Raw genomic sequence first — 17,277 nt, 5'->3', positions numbered from 1 at the left:
TTACCTTTTCATGTGTTGAACATATTTAAAATGAATAAATATTATAAAATTTAGATTTGCTTAGTAAAATATTTTCATTCAATATTGTAGGAGACTGCTTTACAGGCCAGTTATTTGACTAGTTCCTGAAGGGAATCTTCTTGCTTTGTGCTTGAAATCCACCTTGCCTTCATTCTTAGTTTCTCTATGCTTTGCTTCAAGTTCGTAGCAATGGAAGGATTTGCACGGCTGACGAAAAATTGTTCCACTTCATCAGCTTTTTCATTGCTGCAGAACTGCCAGATCAAGTTAAGAATATCAGTAACTTGACAATAAAATGACAGGTTAACAAGTTAACTAGCCATGGAAAAATTTAGACCAAATCAACCAAACTTCTTTTTCACTGGAGTGTCACCTTCAAGAAATGACTTGTTCTCTTTAACCATAATTAGCTTAGATGGGGAGCCATATATACTGAAGATGCACTTTTTCATTTCTTAGGGATTGGAATTTCTCCAAAGAAAAGCTTGGATATATAGCCCCAACTTGTCAATGTGGTGAATATGTGGGAGAAAGATTCCCTTGAGAAGCAAAATATTATTCAATTTTCTTGAATTCTTATCCTCCTTGTTTATATTTTAGCGTATACACAACTTGCTGACTGGGTATGAATATGCAGATCAGAAGCAGATATACTTTTGAATATGCAGAGAATGCTTCTTTAAGAAACACGCATATGGTCCGGTTTCTAAGCATATCTGTAGCTATCAAAAACTGGTCTTAAAGATGTTCTAGGTAGTAGGCACACATCATATGTAAGAATAATTACTTACTGGTGAGATAATATCTCTAATGAAATGTGTGATTAGTAATGCAGCACCATATTTCCTCAAGATTTTGTCCCAGTTCTCCTGCATTAGTGATGAAACTTATATCATAAGTAATAAGCTTTGTAATCATCTTTCTTGATTTCCCCCTATTTTCTCAGTACCTTCAACCATCTCCAAGCTGTTTCATGGCCCTCCAAACTTATGCCAGGAAGTCCATAGATAATGTCCTGATCTAGAACCTGAATGACAATGAGAGAAACTATGTAACCATGTAATTGTCAAGTGGAGTAAGCTTGTTTACCAAACTTTGGTCGGGAAGGTTGGATGCCTCATCAGAGACCATAAAGTTTAAAGCCTCGAGCACTATCTCTGGGTCTGGACAAGATGCTATACAACCTGTCGCAGGTTAAACAACTAACATAAATGGTTTCTAATATTTTTCCTATAAATAAGCACTGTATTTTAGCTTTAATGATGTTAGATATTACTCAAAATCCGTTCCTTCTCTTGCACTGTATCAGCTTCTGATAAATCTTCAACAAGTACTCGAAGCCACTCTTATTTGTGGAGCTAGCATTACTGCAGCCTGCAGGAGAATTACAATTTTGATTGTCATATTTGAAAAGGGAAACAGAAGAACAAAAAAGTTATCCGAAACTTCAGGTCATGTTTACCTTTCTTGTGCAAACTGAAAGAACTGAAGTGTTTCTATCATTTAACAGTATCTGAAATCGCTGCAACGCTTCATTTTGTGTTTTATCATGTCCAAAAGTAGCCAGCACAATATAGATTTCACCCCTTAATAATGCATTTAAATGGCTCTCTACAGGCTTTGACTCCCAGCCTAACTTTCTGGACAAGAAAAAAGAAGCTAATGTTACTTTTACCATCAGAAAATGAAACTAGATCAGACGTGTCCACCTTTCAACTTTTGACTGCAAGAGGAAATTCTTGCTTCTGTTGTAAGATCCAAGGGGTATGGTTATTGGAACAATCCATCTTCCTTTACCATGCAAACCAGATGTTAGGAATTGTGACTGCAAGACCAAAATAGCATCTGATTTACTCATATGAATGCAAAGATGTCGAATATGGAGGTAAAAGTTGCAAGCTGTGATCCCAAAGAAGTATTGACTGAAAAACTAGGAAAAAAACAACATGTTTGCTTATTAACCAAATTGACCTGTTTAAATTCCAAAAGACCATTTTCAGATTTCACCGAGATGACTGGTATCCTTTTTGCTTTGTCCAACCGTCCATCATGGAGTTTACTTGAACACCAGATTCCTCCGAAATAAGGCTCCATAAGTCTTCTGTTCTTGCTTTTCCCCAGCCATATTTTTTCATGTACGAACTCAAGGATTTCTGGTTTAAAAATGAGGTTTCAAAATGTTAAAGCTATAGATTGCACAATTTTATATTATAAATAAGAATGAAATCACTAAACTTCAGTAGCTGCAGTTAATTGTGCTGTTCATTCTGCCATTGCTTCCTGGAACAACCTGTACTCTACCCTTGCTTGTAGAAAACATTTAATCTGTAATGCATAATTCGAACTTTTCACCTGGATCATGTCATCCCCAAGATAGCCCTGCAACATACGGATAATAGCAGATCCCTTCATATAGCTGATAGCGTCAAAGATTTCGTCCATTGAACGAGCATGCTGTATCTCTACCTGCAAAGTATCTTTTGTAAACAGGATAACTCATAACACACTAACACGCTATATTTATACATAAAACAAAATGCCGCCAATTAAATACCTTATGTAAAGAGGCTACAGCAGAAATATTCTGCTCAAGCAAATGCAAAGAAGGGAAGAGATAGAGACAGACAGCCAAAGAGATGCATAGATATTCAAATGATATAGTTGAGAAGTTCAGAGTGTATACAATGGGCAATTATTGGAGGTAGTTTATAAACATAAACACATGCTAAATTACATCATCAATTTCATACCAAGATTACAAGCAAAATATCAGAGTAAAAGAAAACCATTGACCATCCCTTACCTCAATTGGATGCAATCCTTCTAAGGCATCCATACCTAAGCCACTGGAAGTTGCTTGAAGAAATTGAGTCCATATTTTCCACTCAGGAAACAACCTATCTGTTGCCATGTAACTAATCTGAAAAATAAAATTGAGTTTGGTCTTGAAGAGTACAAATATTGAATTCAATGCAATGAACGCCAAAACGGGGTATAGATATTCAAATGACTCAAAGTTACCCATGTTGCAAAACCCTCATTGAGCCATAAATGAGTCCACCATTCCATTGTTACCATATTTCCAAACCACTGATGGGCCACTTCATGCAGCACAATTGTCAGCTACAAGACAAGAAAATAATTTTTTTCACTAGAAATTGCTTGGACTTTCTGAGTTGGAAAAAACGAAGCAGTAAAAGCCTAAATGCAAACACATTCTTCCTCACATTTATTGTAAAAGATGATGGAAAGCTAAATAATAGAAAGGGTGACCTAGTGCATGAAACATTGTAAACTAGGGGGATTCTGAGGAAGGTTAACGTATGCAGCCTTCTCCTGTAGAGAGGTTATTTCTATGGCTTGAACCCACGACCTCCAAAGTCATAAATGGAGTAACTTTATAATTACACTAAAGCCAAGCTCTGAAACCAAATAATAGTTTTATTTCTATGGCTTGAACCCACGACCTCCAAAGTCATAAATGGAGTAACTTTATAATTACACTAAAGCCAAGCTCTGAAACCAAATAATAGTTGATGACTGCCGGGTCTCATTTAACCCGAGTAAGGTCGGGCCCAGGAAAATAGACCCAAAGCCCATGAAATCCCTTTAGCTGACCCATTCAACATCTCAAGCCTTGACCCAAACACACGGGGTAGGCCGGGTCGACCGCGAGTCCAGGTCAGCAGGAGGCAATCCAGACCGGTGATCTGACGTGAGGAAGAATAGCAGATCCAGTCACTTTGCAGCCCTGTCCACATGCGCGTCGAGGGAATTAAATGGCCACCTGGCGTGGAGAGGGGTCTGACACATCCATACGTACGGACCTAAGTGACAAAGACAGGTGAAACTGTAGCAGAGAGGCCGTTTGACTCGCGGTTGTCGAAGCCGGTAAAAAATAACCTTTCTGGTTATCAACAATTTACAACTGCAGATAGTGGTGAAAGGATCGAATCCACAGGAAATTGAAGACTTACCTATTTTCCTTATCAAGAACAATAAAATAAACTGAAATAAAAATAAACTGCAAAAGAAGAAAACTGAAAACGAGATAAACTGAAACGAGATAAAACTGAAACGAGATAAACTGAAATGAGATAAAACTGAAAGAGAAATAAACGGAAAGCAAAATAAACTAAAACGAGATAAAACTGAAACCAACTAAACTGTAAGTAAAATGGGGGTTTTGAGATTGATTTAATTAATCTAAAACTGAAAGCAATAAAAATAAGGCAAATAATAAAAATAAAGAGAAATAAATAATAAGAAAGATCTAGTTGAAGAATTGGATCCACTTTAGTTGTTGGGATTGATCATTGACACTTAGTTTCCTTTGAGTTGATTCAATAGATTAGTTATGGAGATGGAAGACGCTTCTCACCACCATTATCTCTCCTTATTATTAAACCAATTAGGGAACGTCCTCTAATTAATTACTAATTAACAAATTGCCAAGGAACGTCCTTGGGCCTTAGGTATCAAAACAATTGTCAATTGTATTAAGAAATAGAGAGATCCAATCCTAACTACCCAAACGTATGGAGATAACGCTAGATCATACAATTTCCTTGAGTTTTATCCCAAGTGTTCTCATGTAAGAATAATCTAAGCAATTACGGACTTAAATCATCCAAACTAACATATTATTACTTTGCAATCAAGAATCAACGTAGATCTAAACAACAAAGCAATATTGAAATCAAGCATGAAATTGCATAAATATTAAACAACCAAAAGTTAAACAATGTTTGATCAAGTCTCCCAATCCATAAAACAACCAAAGTATCACCTAATCTTCAACTAGAATAAAAGGTTTCAGCCTCTCATGGCTGAAACAAAAATAAAAATAAAAGAAAAGAAGAAAGGTAGAAGAAGAGATGTGAATTTCGTAGGTGTCTCCCAAGGGGAGCTTAAGGGACCTGTAGAGGCTCCTTATGTGGCTTTTTATAGTTGAAAAGTGTTGCCCTAGGTCATACTTACTGCCCAAGAGGTATTTTCTAGCCAAGTTGTGTCTGAAAAGGAAAGAATCACGTTTTTCGGCTTCAGAAGGAAGGCTGCGCGCGAATGCTTTGCGGAAGGAAGTTGGTGCGCGCGGTTTGGTCTCCGAAAGGGAAGGAGGCACAGATTGTGCTTCCTAAATAAGTTTAGATGCTGACCTTGCTTCCTAATTAGTGTAGAGGCTGCCCATGCTCAACTTGTTGCCCAAGTTGTTGCAGAAAATGAAGGTGGCGCGCAGATGGCTCTCAGAAGAGGAAAGCGTGCAGATTGTTTCTGAATAGGAAGGATGCACGAATTTTGATCTTCAAGGGAAGATATGCTGTCCATACATTCCTTTTTAGGTGGAGCCTCTTTTGAAATTTGAATGTTGAACGCAGAAGAGGAAGAGCGTCTCTTTGAGATCTTGCTGCCTAAATAGGAAGATATGACTGTTGCAGTGTGTGCACATCTTTGAACAAGAAAAGAAAGATCTGCGATTTGAATTTCAAATAATCTTCTGACTGAGCTTTCCTTGTTTGCTTTTGCTTCTGCACTTTCCTCATTTGGAAACTTTCCTTTTTTGGAAACTTTTCTTATTTGGAAACTTTCCTTTTTTGGCACTTTCCATATTTGGCACTTTTTGGCAGTTTTAAGAGCATTTTCTCCAGATTGTCTCTTTACAACTAATATCTGCAAAACATAATTAAAACCATAAAATTAAGCAGAAAAGATGTAAATAAACATCAAGAACATAATGATAAAATGGACTAAAATATGCTCTATCACCGTTAGATGTCAATAGCAGATAAAAGGAAAATGGATAAAAGGGGAGAAACGTCTTGCTCTCCATCTAAGTTTACACTCATACTGTAAAACCCTTTTTCTGTATCTCAGAATATCAATAGTGAAGCTAAAATTTCATTCAGTACATAACCTACTCTCTGCATTCTAGCTGCTGTAGACTGCAAATCATCACGAAGTACAAGGTATATTATTAGACCATAGTTCTCCATAGCTCCACCAGCAAATTCAGGGACAGCAACCATATCCAGTTTAGGAAGTGGACAAGGCGTAGAGAAATACCTGAAACTCCAGAAACAAGTTAGCATATCAATTAAAAAAGCATATACTCTTGTCTAGAACTAAATATTTTATATACTGCATTAGCACCTTAAAGGCCAAGTAATTAGTTGCGTTCTTTGATACTCTAGAAGTAACACTGACATGCATCTGAAGTAACTCTTTCTTCTGTTGAACGGGATATATCTGGAGGGAGGAACTCAAATGGTTCAGGACCTCCAAACAGAAGAACTTTTTTTCCCCTGGGATCATATGCTAGTTTTTTTTAGAAGTTATTTTGTTCTTCATAGGGTGATATTGGAAAATTAGTGTTAATTTCACTTTTCCTTGAGGAGGAACGCATGCTGAACTCAATCTGGAGCATTCATTTCATTTCCTTCTAATAATTTTCCTTTTGGTATAACCAAATGATGATAGTCTAATTTGCATTGATCGGTTCACTGAAGAAAAAGAATGACATAGAATTATCCCATGATAAGAAACAGAAATCAAATTACTTACGCGGTGTATAGGTCAAGTGCCTTAATAGCGATGCTTAAAGCATATTTCCCTTTATCACTCTTACCCACAGGACAGTATACACGAACCTTAACTCCTGTATTAGCCATTGAAAACATTTATAGCAATAAAATTCCCAGCACTTTTGAATATAAGAAGAGAAGATTTAATGGCATAAAGTAAAAAAGCCTCATTATATATCATTAGATGATTTATATTCAATATGATCAAACAAACCTATGACAACAGCCACCAAATAAGTTGACATGAAAGGAGATTCCTCAAAATAAACAGTTTTGACATTCCCATCATGCTTTTCATCAATGATTGGCATGCTGGACAATGCTGTCAACTCTAGCGGCACATCTATGGTTATTTGAAGGTTGCCTGTCAAGAAATAGTAAATTCACATTCAATTGGATGTAAAAACAGAAATCAAAATGCAGTTGCATCCCAGGTGATGGAAAATGATTTCTAATTTATTACGGTAAAGCATAAACCATATCTTTTGCATGGAAGTGAAAGATTCCACAAAATTATTTTCTACGTATTGGAAAAGAAAAAAAAAAGAAGAACATCATGCTCCTTACTCTTTGCATCAGAATGAAATGAAATATCAAGTTGTTTTCTTTAGTTTCTTTCCTTTGTATGCTTGTGCTGTGCTCTAACTAATGAGGCTACTTTTCCATATCTCTACACCAGCACATGTGCATACGAGTGCCATGAATGAAAGATCTATAACGTGTTAATAATACATGAGACAAAAAAAGGTCAGTGTTTAAGTTATAAGAGGAAATTATTGGTTTAATTAATACCTTGAGAGCAGGTTCATCCCAGCATGGAAAACACCTCCTTGCATCCACTGCTTCAAACTGAGTAACTGCCATATTCTTTTTCTCTTCTCCATCCATATAAGTACTGTTAAAATCAATTATCAACTAATGAAATCAAAATACAACAAAGAACAAAGTATCTGTGTTTAAGGAGTTCCCAAATTGCACGTCCTAGGAGCCTGCTATTAGCAGGAAAGTTATAAAGATAAGAATCACAATTGAGATCTTACTTCTGTGAGTTTCTTTGCAATCTTGCAGAATCAGGTCCCGAGGCTAAATAATTGTTTTATCTCAGCTCAGATGAGCAATTCCTTCTTAATGATCAGGCTTCTAAAGTCCAAATTTTGATTTGTTTTCTTTCTTGATAGCTTTTAGTCAAAGCTATTCTAATATTTTACCCAAAATTGGTTAAAGTCACTTCGTAGATAAATTCATTTATCTATACGTTAATCCAATAAAAGTTGAATGGTGATCATTACTGCCAGAACCAACATAGCCTGTGAGAAAAAGACTACCATTTATAGAAGCCCCTCAAGTGCTCATTAAGCATCCCAGAAAACTTGATCTGGAGCACTCCTTCACCAACACCAAGAATTTCAGGGAAGACCAACACAAATATCTCATCATCGCAATCCAAAAGAGTATCACTTGGGTAATATTTCCGCAACATCAAAAGCCAAAAAAGCATGCCCTTATTTTAGTCCAAATGAAATCATTAGATTCCATAATCAAGACTCTGGAAATAATAATTACTTGGTTGTGAGAGTTGGTGAACAAGACTTCATGGATATTGAGCTCCAGAGCATTAACACAATAAATTTAGTGGGTTCATTGATGCTAAGGTTAATAATGATAGTACCAGAAAAACTGCAGAGAGTGAGGTCTGGTTTGAGGTGAAGATTATAACGCTGAGGGACGGCAAATTTTGGTACGGCAAATTTTGGTAATCTTGTCTGGCCCGTGAATTGTTCCATGTTCTGTTTCTGCTCTATGCTATGTCCTGTTCTCCTCTTGTATTAAAACTCAGTGAAGGATAGCTGAGACATCTCAATTATTAAGGAAACTTGTCGTTATCATATCGTAGTTTTTAGGTGCAAAAGATGCCCAGATGGCAAATGAATTGTTTCTGACATTTTTTCCCTCTAATGTGTGCCCCCTCTTTTACTATCAAGACAATCATTTTCGGTGTCGTTGAAGTCATTGGCCTGCAGGAAACTTATGAGTGTGGTTTGGGAGGTTGCTTTCAAGATGGGCTGCTTTCTTGGAGGACTGGACTAATGACAAACAGTTGGTTCTTATCTTCAAGAAAAAAAAGGGGTCAATCTCTGTTTGGACTCTCGCTCCCTTCCTCCCTCCCTCCGTTTCTGTTTCTGGACACTGACTCCCTCCATTTGTATCTCCCTCTTCCAAAGAAATCAAAATCAACCATTCCAATCAATGAAAAACAGAATCAAACAACGAAATCCAATGTCGACTAGCCAACCAATTAAGAAATCAAAATAGCCAAGAAAATAATTTAAAACAGAAAGGACTAGCTTCCTAGCTATAATATACACTGCAAGTGGTGAGGATACTTGCAAGTTTCAATGTTAAAATTATCAGTAAAATGAATAATATGGTATATAAATTTTTAGAAAATATTAAAAACATATTTTGTAAAAACTCCTTTTATTACCTCAAAGTACTTCTCTGTAACTTTTAAGATTGTATAGTAGAGATTTGCAATATAGGTTTTTTTTTTTTAATTAAAATTCATGAAATTATCATTTAAATTTTTTTGTTAAACATTTCTAAAATAAAATAAAAATATAAAAATTATTTTATTTATATCAAAATAGTACTGATATAAAAAATTATATCAATACGAATTATAAATTCTAAAATTAATTAGTAGTATTAATAAGTCTATTAAATTATATTTAATATACTTTAAAAAATTAATTATATTTAACATATATAAATGAATTATTATTAATGATAAAAATATAAATTTTTATACTTAAAATAATAAATATAAAAGTATATTAATTTTATTTCTCAAGTATTAAAAAAAACAAAAGTCATATATTAATTAATTGCAATAATAAAATAAATATATATGTATATACACAAATATAAACATATATTAAGAATTATTAATAATAAAGATGATTTATTATTAAAAAAAGACATTCTTGAAAAAAATAACCTAATAATTATTATATCTAAACTGAATTTAGATAATAATTACTCTTTATTTATCTTATAATTGGCTTCATTTAAGAAAAATTTTACAATATAACTATTATATTTATAAAGGTTGTATTATAGTCATTATAAATACTAACGGTTCCATGAAATAATCTTTCCTATTTTGAGGGAGGCCAATGTTAAGAGAACAACAATCTCGTTTTTCATGCCAAACCTGGTTCTTGGCTTCATCTTCCTCACAATTTAGCCTCTATAATTCTACTGCCTCCCTGACCAAGGAGCAGTTTATCATATAACCGTTATATATAAGTATGATTATTAATTATGAGGAAAAAACGTAAAATCTACCATGATAAATGATTGATTGTATATAATAATTTTTCCATCTAAGAGTCTAAAATGGATAGATTGTCATAGAATGATAGATTTAGAGGTTTTGCAATGCAAATCAATGACAAAGAAAGTGGAGAAACAATCATAAAGACGAGAAATGCAGGGAAAGCTCGACACAGATTATGAGCAATTGTGAGAAGAGAGGAAAGCTCCTTCTCCAAAGACGGTATTGTATGATGAAGCCAGTTGCGATTGAGGGAACTAGAAAACTCAAGATTGCATTAGATACTCAGTAACATAAACTCCAATATGTTGCCTAGATCAAATTAAAAAAAATATGCCTTAAACAAATTGACAGATAACCTTAAAAGCTCAGACCAATCAAGAGCACTTTATTCTATCCAGCCAGAGCATTACCAATTTACCACACTTCACTGCCTCCATGTTCAGAACAGCCAGTCTTTAACCAATATTCCTCAATCAACACGATCAACGCAAAAATGCAACCTTTACAAGCCAGGGTATAAGCACCTTTTGTACAATCCAGCCTATGTACCCTCCTTACAAGCAGGAGACATTGGAAAGAAGCATGAGATTTAGAGAACAGAATGGTCAAGTTATTTTAATATCAAGCTTCATAGGTGAAACAACTTGAAATCATTTTAACATTCAACTTCTAATAATTATGCTCTAAGAATGAGTCCCTGATGCATGCCCTTTTCTAAACAACAAACACTCTTTTTTTTTTCCCTCTAACCAATAAATATTCAATGATGATATCATGCATACAAATACAACAAATGATAAATGTGAGATACAGTAAATAAATACTTCAAGAAGAAAGCTCAACAAAAGTTTTATTAAATCCAAATGATAAGGACCTCGTCCAAAGATGGCTACTTGACCATATGGTTTCTCTCTTCTAAATACTACTAAAAAAGAGAGTGTGAAATCCTCTCTACAACCATCCAATACCAAAGATCCTTAAATGAGACCACCTGCAGCCATACAGAAACAACAATAAGCTAGAGTTACATGAGCAGAAGTTACAATGATCGACCTAATACTTGGGTTCTTTACTCAACAAATACTTCTTCAGAACATCCATAACTGAACCAAAATCTGCCTTAACACTCACAGGTGGATTAGCAAACCTACAAGCCATGTCTTTAATATCACTAGAGTGATAATCAATCTTACTCTGAGTAAATTTTAACCCATGAGCAGTACTCACCACCACTGTCCGATCAGTAGGTCCTATAACCCCACTGTCCCTGAGCTTAATCAATGCTGTCAATGCCACTCCTGTATGTGGACATATGAACATTCCGGTAGAATCTGCTTGAGCCATTGCATCCATTAGCTCCTCCTCGGTAGCCTCCTCAACAATCCCATTTGAATTTTGTAATGCATAAACAGCTCTGTCAATTGAAACAGGGTCACCAATCTGAATAGCTGATGCAAATGTGCTATTTGCTTTAACAGGTTTAAAATCCTTCCATCCTGACTTATAATACAGGTACAGGGGATTTGCATTTGCAGCTTGTGCACAAACTAGCCTAGGGATTCTATCCACAAGCCCCAACTCTTTGCACATATGAAAACCTTTATAAAAAGCATATATATTCCCCAAATTACCTCCTGGAACAATAACCCAGTCAGGCACTTCCCAATCAAACTGCTGCAAAATCTCAATTGCAGCAGTTTTCTGCCCCTCCAATCTCAAACTATTCAATGAATTAGCTAAATAAATTGGCAACTCAGCAGTAACCTCCCTTATTAACTGCATGCACCCATCAAAATCAGTATCAATACTCAAAACAAAAGCGCCATTGGCAATAGGCTGCACTAGTTGGGCCATGGAAATCTTATTTGCTGGTAGAAAAACAATAGAAGGAATACCCGCAGAAGCACAATAAGCAGATAGTGCGGCAGAGGTATCACCGGTGGAAGCGCAACCGACTCCAACTACAGGTTTGTTCATTTTCCGCAGCCGATTCACTTGGCTGACCAATACTGTCATACCCAAATCTTTAAAGCTCCCAGTATGGCTGATCCCACAATGCTTGACCCACAATTCGTTCATGTTCAAAAACTGCTTCCCAAATCTCTCTGCCCAGAACAGATTCGAGTTCCCTTCAAATGCGCTAACAATATCATCACTAGAAATCTCAGGCAAAACCCACTCTTTCTTAGACCAAACTCCGGATCCGTAAGGCCAGGTGGTCTTTCCAACCCGGGAGTCGAAAAGGGAACGCCAGTAAGAACCAGGGAATGCTTTCAGAGCAGACATATCATGCTGGACGTCGAGAAGACCACCGGACTGGGAACGGTAGACGATCTCATCGAGGGAGTAGGATTCAGAGCAAGTGGGTCCGGCATTGAAGGGAACGTATTTGGCAGAGAAGTTGTTGTCGGGTTGTGGGTGGGTTAGGCTGTGGCGGCGGGCCTCTTCGCGGATGTTGCAACCTTTGTAGGTGGCGGGGGTTGGAGAAGAAGCTGTAGCGTTAGAGGGATTATCAGAGGATGAAGCTTTGATGAGGAGGAAATGAGGAGTAGGTTTAACATGGCTAGATGATCTGGGTTTAGAGGTGAAATGAGGATATTGGAGAAAAGAAGAGGCGGCCATTGGAGAGGTTGAGTTGGTGAGACCAGAGAAGCCAAGAGTGGAGAAGCAGCGTGATTGACCAAAGATCTGATACTTGGAAGGTTTTGAGAGTTCTCGTAAATGAGGAGAGGGTTTAAGATGGTAAGACGAGCAACGATTTTTTACAGTTTTAATGCTACTGAGTTGAGGATGTGACACGTAGACTGAGTAAACGGATCAAGCCAAACCAGGCAAAGATTTCTTCTTTTCTTTATTTTTTTTTTATATGGTACAGTAAGGGATGCATTGACAAGGCCCGGTTGGTTTCTTCCTTATCTTGATGTTCTAGGCAGTCGACCCAAGAGCCGACCGAAAATGCTTTCTGAAATTTTATTAATAGTTTTGTTTTTTTTTTTTAAACAATATTAATTATGTATAAAAATAAATAATTTTTATATGATAAAAAAAATCAAAGAATGAGATATAATATAAAATAAAAGGTATTTAATTTTTTTTTAAAGTTTGAGGAAATAAAAATGTCTTTTGCTTTCTAAAAATTTTATTAATATATTTTATTTTTTAAATTAAAATTAAATAATAAAAATAAAGTATATGTTTAATAATATTTCATATAAAATGTTTTATAATATAAATTATATCCGCAAACAAATAGAATCTAAAAAATATTTTGAAAAATTCATTTTCACTTTACATTTTTATTAAAAAATATATAAGAGAAAAAGGGCTGTTTTAGAAATTTATTACAGGACACATTAATATTATGACTGCAATATAATTATTATATAGTTAAATATATATTTACATATTTATATTTCAATAATCGATTTAATGAATATTTAAATTATATTTAAAAGTAATTTTTTAAATTTACAATTAAATTTATAGTTTTAAAATTATATTTAAAAATAAAGTTTTAAATCTATAATTTTTAAATTTTATTTAAAAATAATTTTTAAAAATATTTAAGTATTTAAAATATTTTTTCAACAAATTAAATGTTTAAATATATTTTAAAATTTAAGTGTTTATTAAATTATAATTAAAATGAAAACATTTAATAATAAAAATATTAAAATATATATTTGGACATTATTATTATATACATACAGTTGATCGAAAAAATTGATCAAATTAAATTAATATAAAAATTTAGTTCATTTTTTTATTCATTTTGATTCGATTTAATTTTTAATTTTAAAATTTTCGATTATTTTAGTTCGATTCGATTTTAATTAAAAAAAATCAAAAAAATTAAACCAAATTAATTAATAATAATAATATATTATTTTTAATAATACAGAAAAATTATATTATATTTTAATTAAATTTTAAAATATTAAAAATAAAATATAAAAAAATAAAAAATTTATTAAAAATTTAAACTGATTAAATTGAATTAAATTGAAATGAATCAAACCAATTTAATTCGATTCAATTTCTGACTAAAATCAATTCAATTTGATTTTTATAAATATTAAAATTTTAATTTTTAATTTATTTAATTCGATTCGATTTTAAATCAAACTGATAAAATGTTTACTCTCATATTTATTATTCAAGTAAATAAATTATGAAAAAAATTATTATCGGAAAACAAAAAAAAATGTTAAATATAAATTAATAAATTTTAATTAAATGGTATAAAAATAGTTTATAAAATTTTGAAAATTCAATTTAATCAAAATTAAATAATATAAAAATGAAATATAAATAACAAACGGCAGCGCTTGGCGGTAGACAGTGCTAACTGTGGATACACAAACGGCAGCGCTTGGCGGTAGACAGTGCTGACTACGGATACACAAACGGCAGCGCTTGGCGGTAGACAGTCCTAACTATTGATACGCTCAGTAACACGAGAGTCTCAATCAGCTGTGCATAATACCACGGATTTCAGCAGTAACGCACACCGTGATCACTCAGGTTCTTGCCACGTTGCCAGATAACGAAATTAGGATTTTCGTTAATTTGAAATTAAATATCTCCTTTTAATTTGGAGAATCAAAAGTTGTTATTGGATGGAAATGGATTGTGATTGGCTCCGCAGAGAGGGAGCATGTGCGGTCTAATACATGAACTACAGCCTCAGCTCATTCTTTTGGATAGGGATCACACGTCAGATCACGTGCTGGCTGGACAGCAATTAAGAGATGTTAGCGTGTTGCCATGTCCATAATATCCTAGGAAGTTACTTGATCATCACCCTACGCTGAATATCTATACGTGGGCTCAAGGAACATAGGGTCATGAGTTACGATCTCAGATTTTTATGTATGAAAACACGAACAGAGAACTTGTCGATTTCTCCCGCAACGAGGCAGACCCAGACAAAGGAAGCATGACCTAACCAAATAGTCCTAACCCATGACCGCCACGTGTCCGTCACTTTCACTCTATCTGTCTCTGCGTCTCTGTGCGGCCTTTATCCTCTCGTCGACTCACGACTCTCCATCATTTACCCAAGAAACAGCCTCTCTATTCTCCGGTTGCCCACAACTCTCGCATTCTCTCTCTTTTTCTCTATTTCGTTTCATGTAAATATGTGTTCGACACTCCCTTTGTAGGTTCATGCAGAGATCCAAACTTCCGGCTGAGGGTTTCTAATCGCCGACGGGCGGCGATGATTCAATCTCCGGTAAGGCCAATCGAGAATCATTATCAATGTTAGATCCATTCGTTTTGTTTCGCCTTCGATCCAAACTTTGGTTCCACAGGAGGAAAAATGAAAGCATGTTTCCCTAATCAATTCGATACACTCCGTTTTGTATGTTAGAAATATTTGTAGTTTGTATCATATGGTGGAAGCTTTTTGTTTTTGCATAGTTTGTTTTTCGAATTTTTGTACAGATTAGAACGAGGGAATTTTCTTTTTATTTTTGTGAATATTGGGAAAGTGGGGAAGATGACTTTGAGCACGGCTGAGGATGAATCAGATCAAGAAATTCATATTCCTGCAGATATTGATTGGGAAATGCTTGATAAATCGAAATTCTTCTTCCTTGGTGCTGCGCTCTTTTCAGGTGTATCGGCTACTCTTTATCCTGTGGTTGTGCTAAAAACCAGGCAACAAGTTGCCCAATCTCAGGTTTCGTCCGTGAAGACAGCTTTTGGGATCGTCAGGCATGAGGGTTTTAGGGCTTTGTATCGAGGATTTGGGACTTCCTTGATGGGTACAATCCCAGCTAGAGCACTGTACATGACGGCGCTTGAGGTTACCAAGAGTAACGTGGGGACTGCCACTATTCGATTAGGGTTTCCAGAGGCGACTGCAGGAGCAATTGCCAATGCTGCTGCTGGGTTGAGTGCAGCCATGGCAGCTCAACTTGTTTGGACCCCAGTTGATGTTGTGAGCCAAAGGCTTATGGTTCAGGGAGGTCGTTTGAATTCAGTTCCTGATGCGTCAACTTGTAAATATGCAAATGGGATTGATGCTTTTAGGAAAATTATCCGCACAGATGGACCGAGGGGATTGTACAGAGGATTTGGGATATCGATTTTGACGTACGCCCCATCAAACGCTGTTTGGTGGGCTTCGTACTCTGTGGCTCAGAGGATGGTTTGGGGTGGTATGAGTTGTTACCTTTGCAAGAAAGATGAAGATGGGAATGAGAATGGGATCATTGCCTTGAGACCAGATTCTAAAACTGTAATGGCAGTTCAGGGAGTCAGTGCAGCCATGGCAGGTGGCGTTTCAGCTTTAATTACAATGCCACTTGATACCATCAAGACCAGACTGCAAGTTTTGGATGGGGAAGAGAATGGGAAGCGTGGACCGACTATTGGGCAGACTGTTAGGAATCTAGTCAGGGAAGGTGGTTGGACGGCTTGTTACAGAGGATTGGGGCCTCGCTGGGCTTCAATGTCTATGTCTGCAACAACAATGATCACTACCTATGAGTTTCTGAAACGGCTCTCAGCAAAGAACCAAGAGGTCCTGCAATGACAAAAAGAAACATAAAACAAAACAAATAATGAGAAAAAAGAAATGGAGGTTTTTTTCCCCTTGTATCTCTGTCTAAATGCTGTGCACTTGCTCTCAACTTGCCACGTTCCTCTCTTTTTTGCTTTGTTTGTTACCCTGCCTGCCTGTGATGACCAATGTATGAGCACGCAGGTTTTCACTACACATAAAATTTTGATCTTTCTTTGCTTCTTAGTAATGGTAGAATATCAAATTTTCTGGATTTTTTTTTTGGTTTTGGGTTGATGAACCTTAAATGCTTAAGCTTTAGCACAAATCAGAAGTTTTTTGTTTTGCTCATCAGTGGAGGCTAAGAAAACTTGACCTTTTCGAATTTTGTTGCGTTTTGTTTTGGATAACTTTAGTTAATGGTGGGGCTACTTAATCTTTGGATTGATCTAGGAATTGCAGCCTCAAATGTTAATTGGTGGTCCCATCAGCACATTTTTTTCAATGTTTGCATTCACCTAAGAATCTGAAACTGATTAAAAATCCTGAATATCATATTATGTGATTAGGCATTTGGTTATATATGCTGCCAATCTACTTTTGTGCTGGGACATAACCGTAGCCCACGAAAAATGTATTTCTAACGTAGTCTCCTTTAGAATGATGGTACGGCATATGTATACCAATTTGGGAATATTGAGATTTATTTTATTTACTGTAATTGTTAGAATTTTAAATGCGGTATGTATAGTCAAAGGGATCCTTTATGTAGCAATTAGATTTTGAATTTTTTATTTTTTTGAGGATCTAGTCTAGTCATAATATTG

At 35.3% G+C, this 17,277-nt stretch overlaps 2 protein-coding genes and 1 pseudogene across 2 annotated transcripts; 1 reads left to right on the top strand and 2 right to left on the bottom strand.

Moving 5' to 3' along the window:
* Nucleotides 1-15: 15 nt before the first annotated feature.
* Nucleotides 16-8,990, bottom strand: LOC110626892 (annotated as a pseudogene).
* A 1,773-nt stretch (nucleotides 8,991-10,763) lies between these two features.
* LOC110626891 (threonine synthase, chloroplastic) lies at nucleotides 10,764-12,681 on the bottom strand. The gene has a single exon (XM_021773060.2). It carries the CDS (start codon nucleotides 12,559-12,561, stop codon nucleotides 10,993-10,995), a length of 1,569 nt encoding a protein of 522 aa, XP_021628752.1. The 5' UTR covers nucleotides 12,562-12,681; the 3' UTR covers nucleotides 10,764-10,992.
* A 2,141-nt stretch (nucleotides 12,682-14,822) lies between these two features.
* Nucleotides 14,823-16,724, top strand: LOC110626922 (solute carrier family 25 member 44). Its single transcript, XM_021773111.2, has one exon. The coding sequence runs from the start codon at nucleotides 15,443-15,445 to the stop codon at nucleotides 16,481-16,483; it is 1,041 nt and encodes a 346-aa protein (XP_021628803.1). The 5' UTR covers nucleotides 14,823-15,442; the 3' UTR covers nucleotides 16,484-16,724.
* Nucleotides 16,725-17,277: the final 553 nt, after the last annotated feature.

The sequence above is a fragment of the Manihot esculenta genome, chromosome 11 (assembly GCF_001659605.2).
Source record: "Manihot esculenta cultivar AM560-2 chromosome 11, M.esculenta_v8, whole genome shotgun sequence".
NCBI classification, from domain to species: Eukaryota; Viridiplantae; Streptophyta; class Magnoliopsida; order Malpighiales; family Euphorbiaceae; genus Manihot; species Manihot esculenta.
Note: the sequence above shows the minus strand (reverse complement) of the source record. Positions and strands in the feature narration are given on the sequence as shown.

Excerpts from the sequence above, each read along its gene's own strand:
- LOC110626922 (XM_021773111.2), top strand. The coding sequence starts at position 15,443 with ATGACTTTGAGCACGGCTGAGGATGAATCAGATCAAGAAATTCATATT.
- LOC110626891 (XM_021773060.2), bottom strand. The coding sequence starts at position 12,561 with ATGGCCGCCTCTTCTTTTCTCCAATATCCTCATTTCACCTCTAAACCC.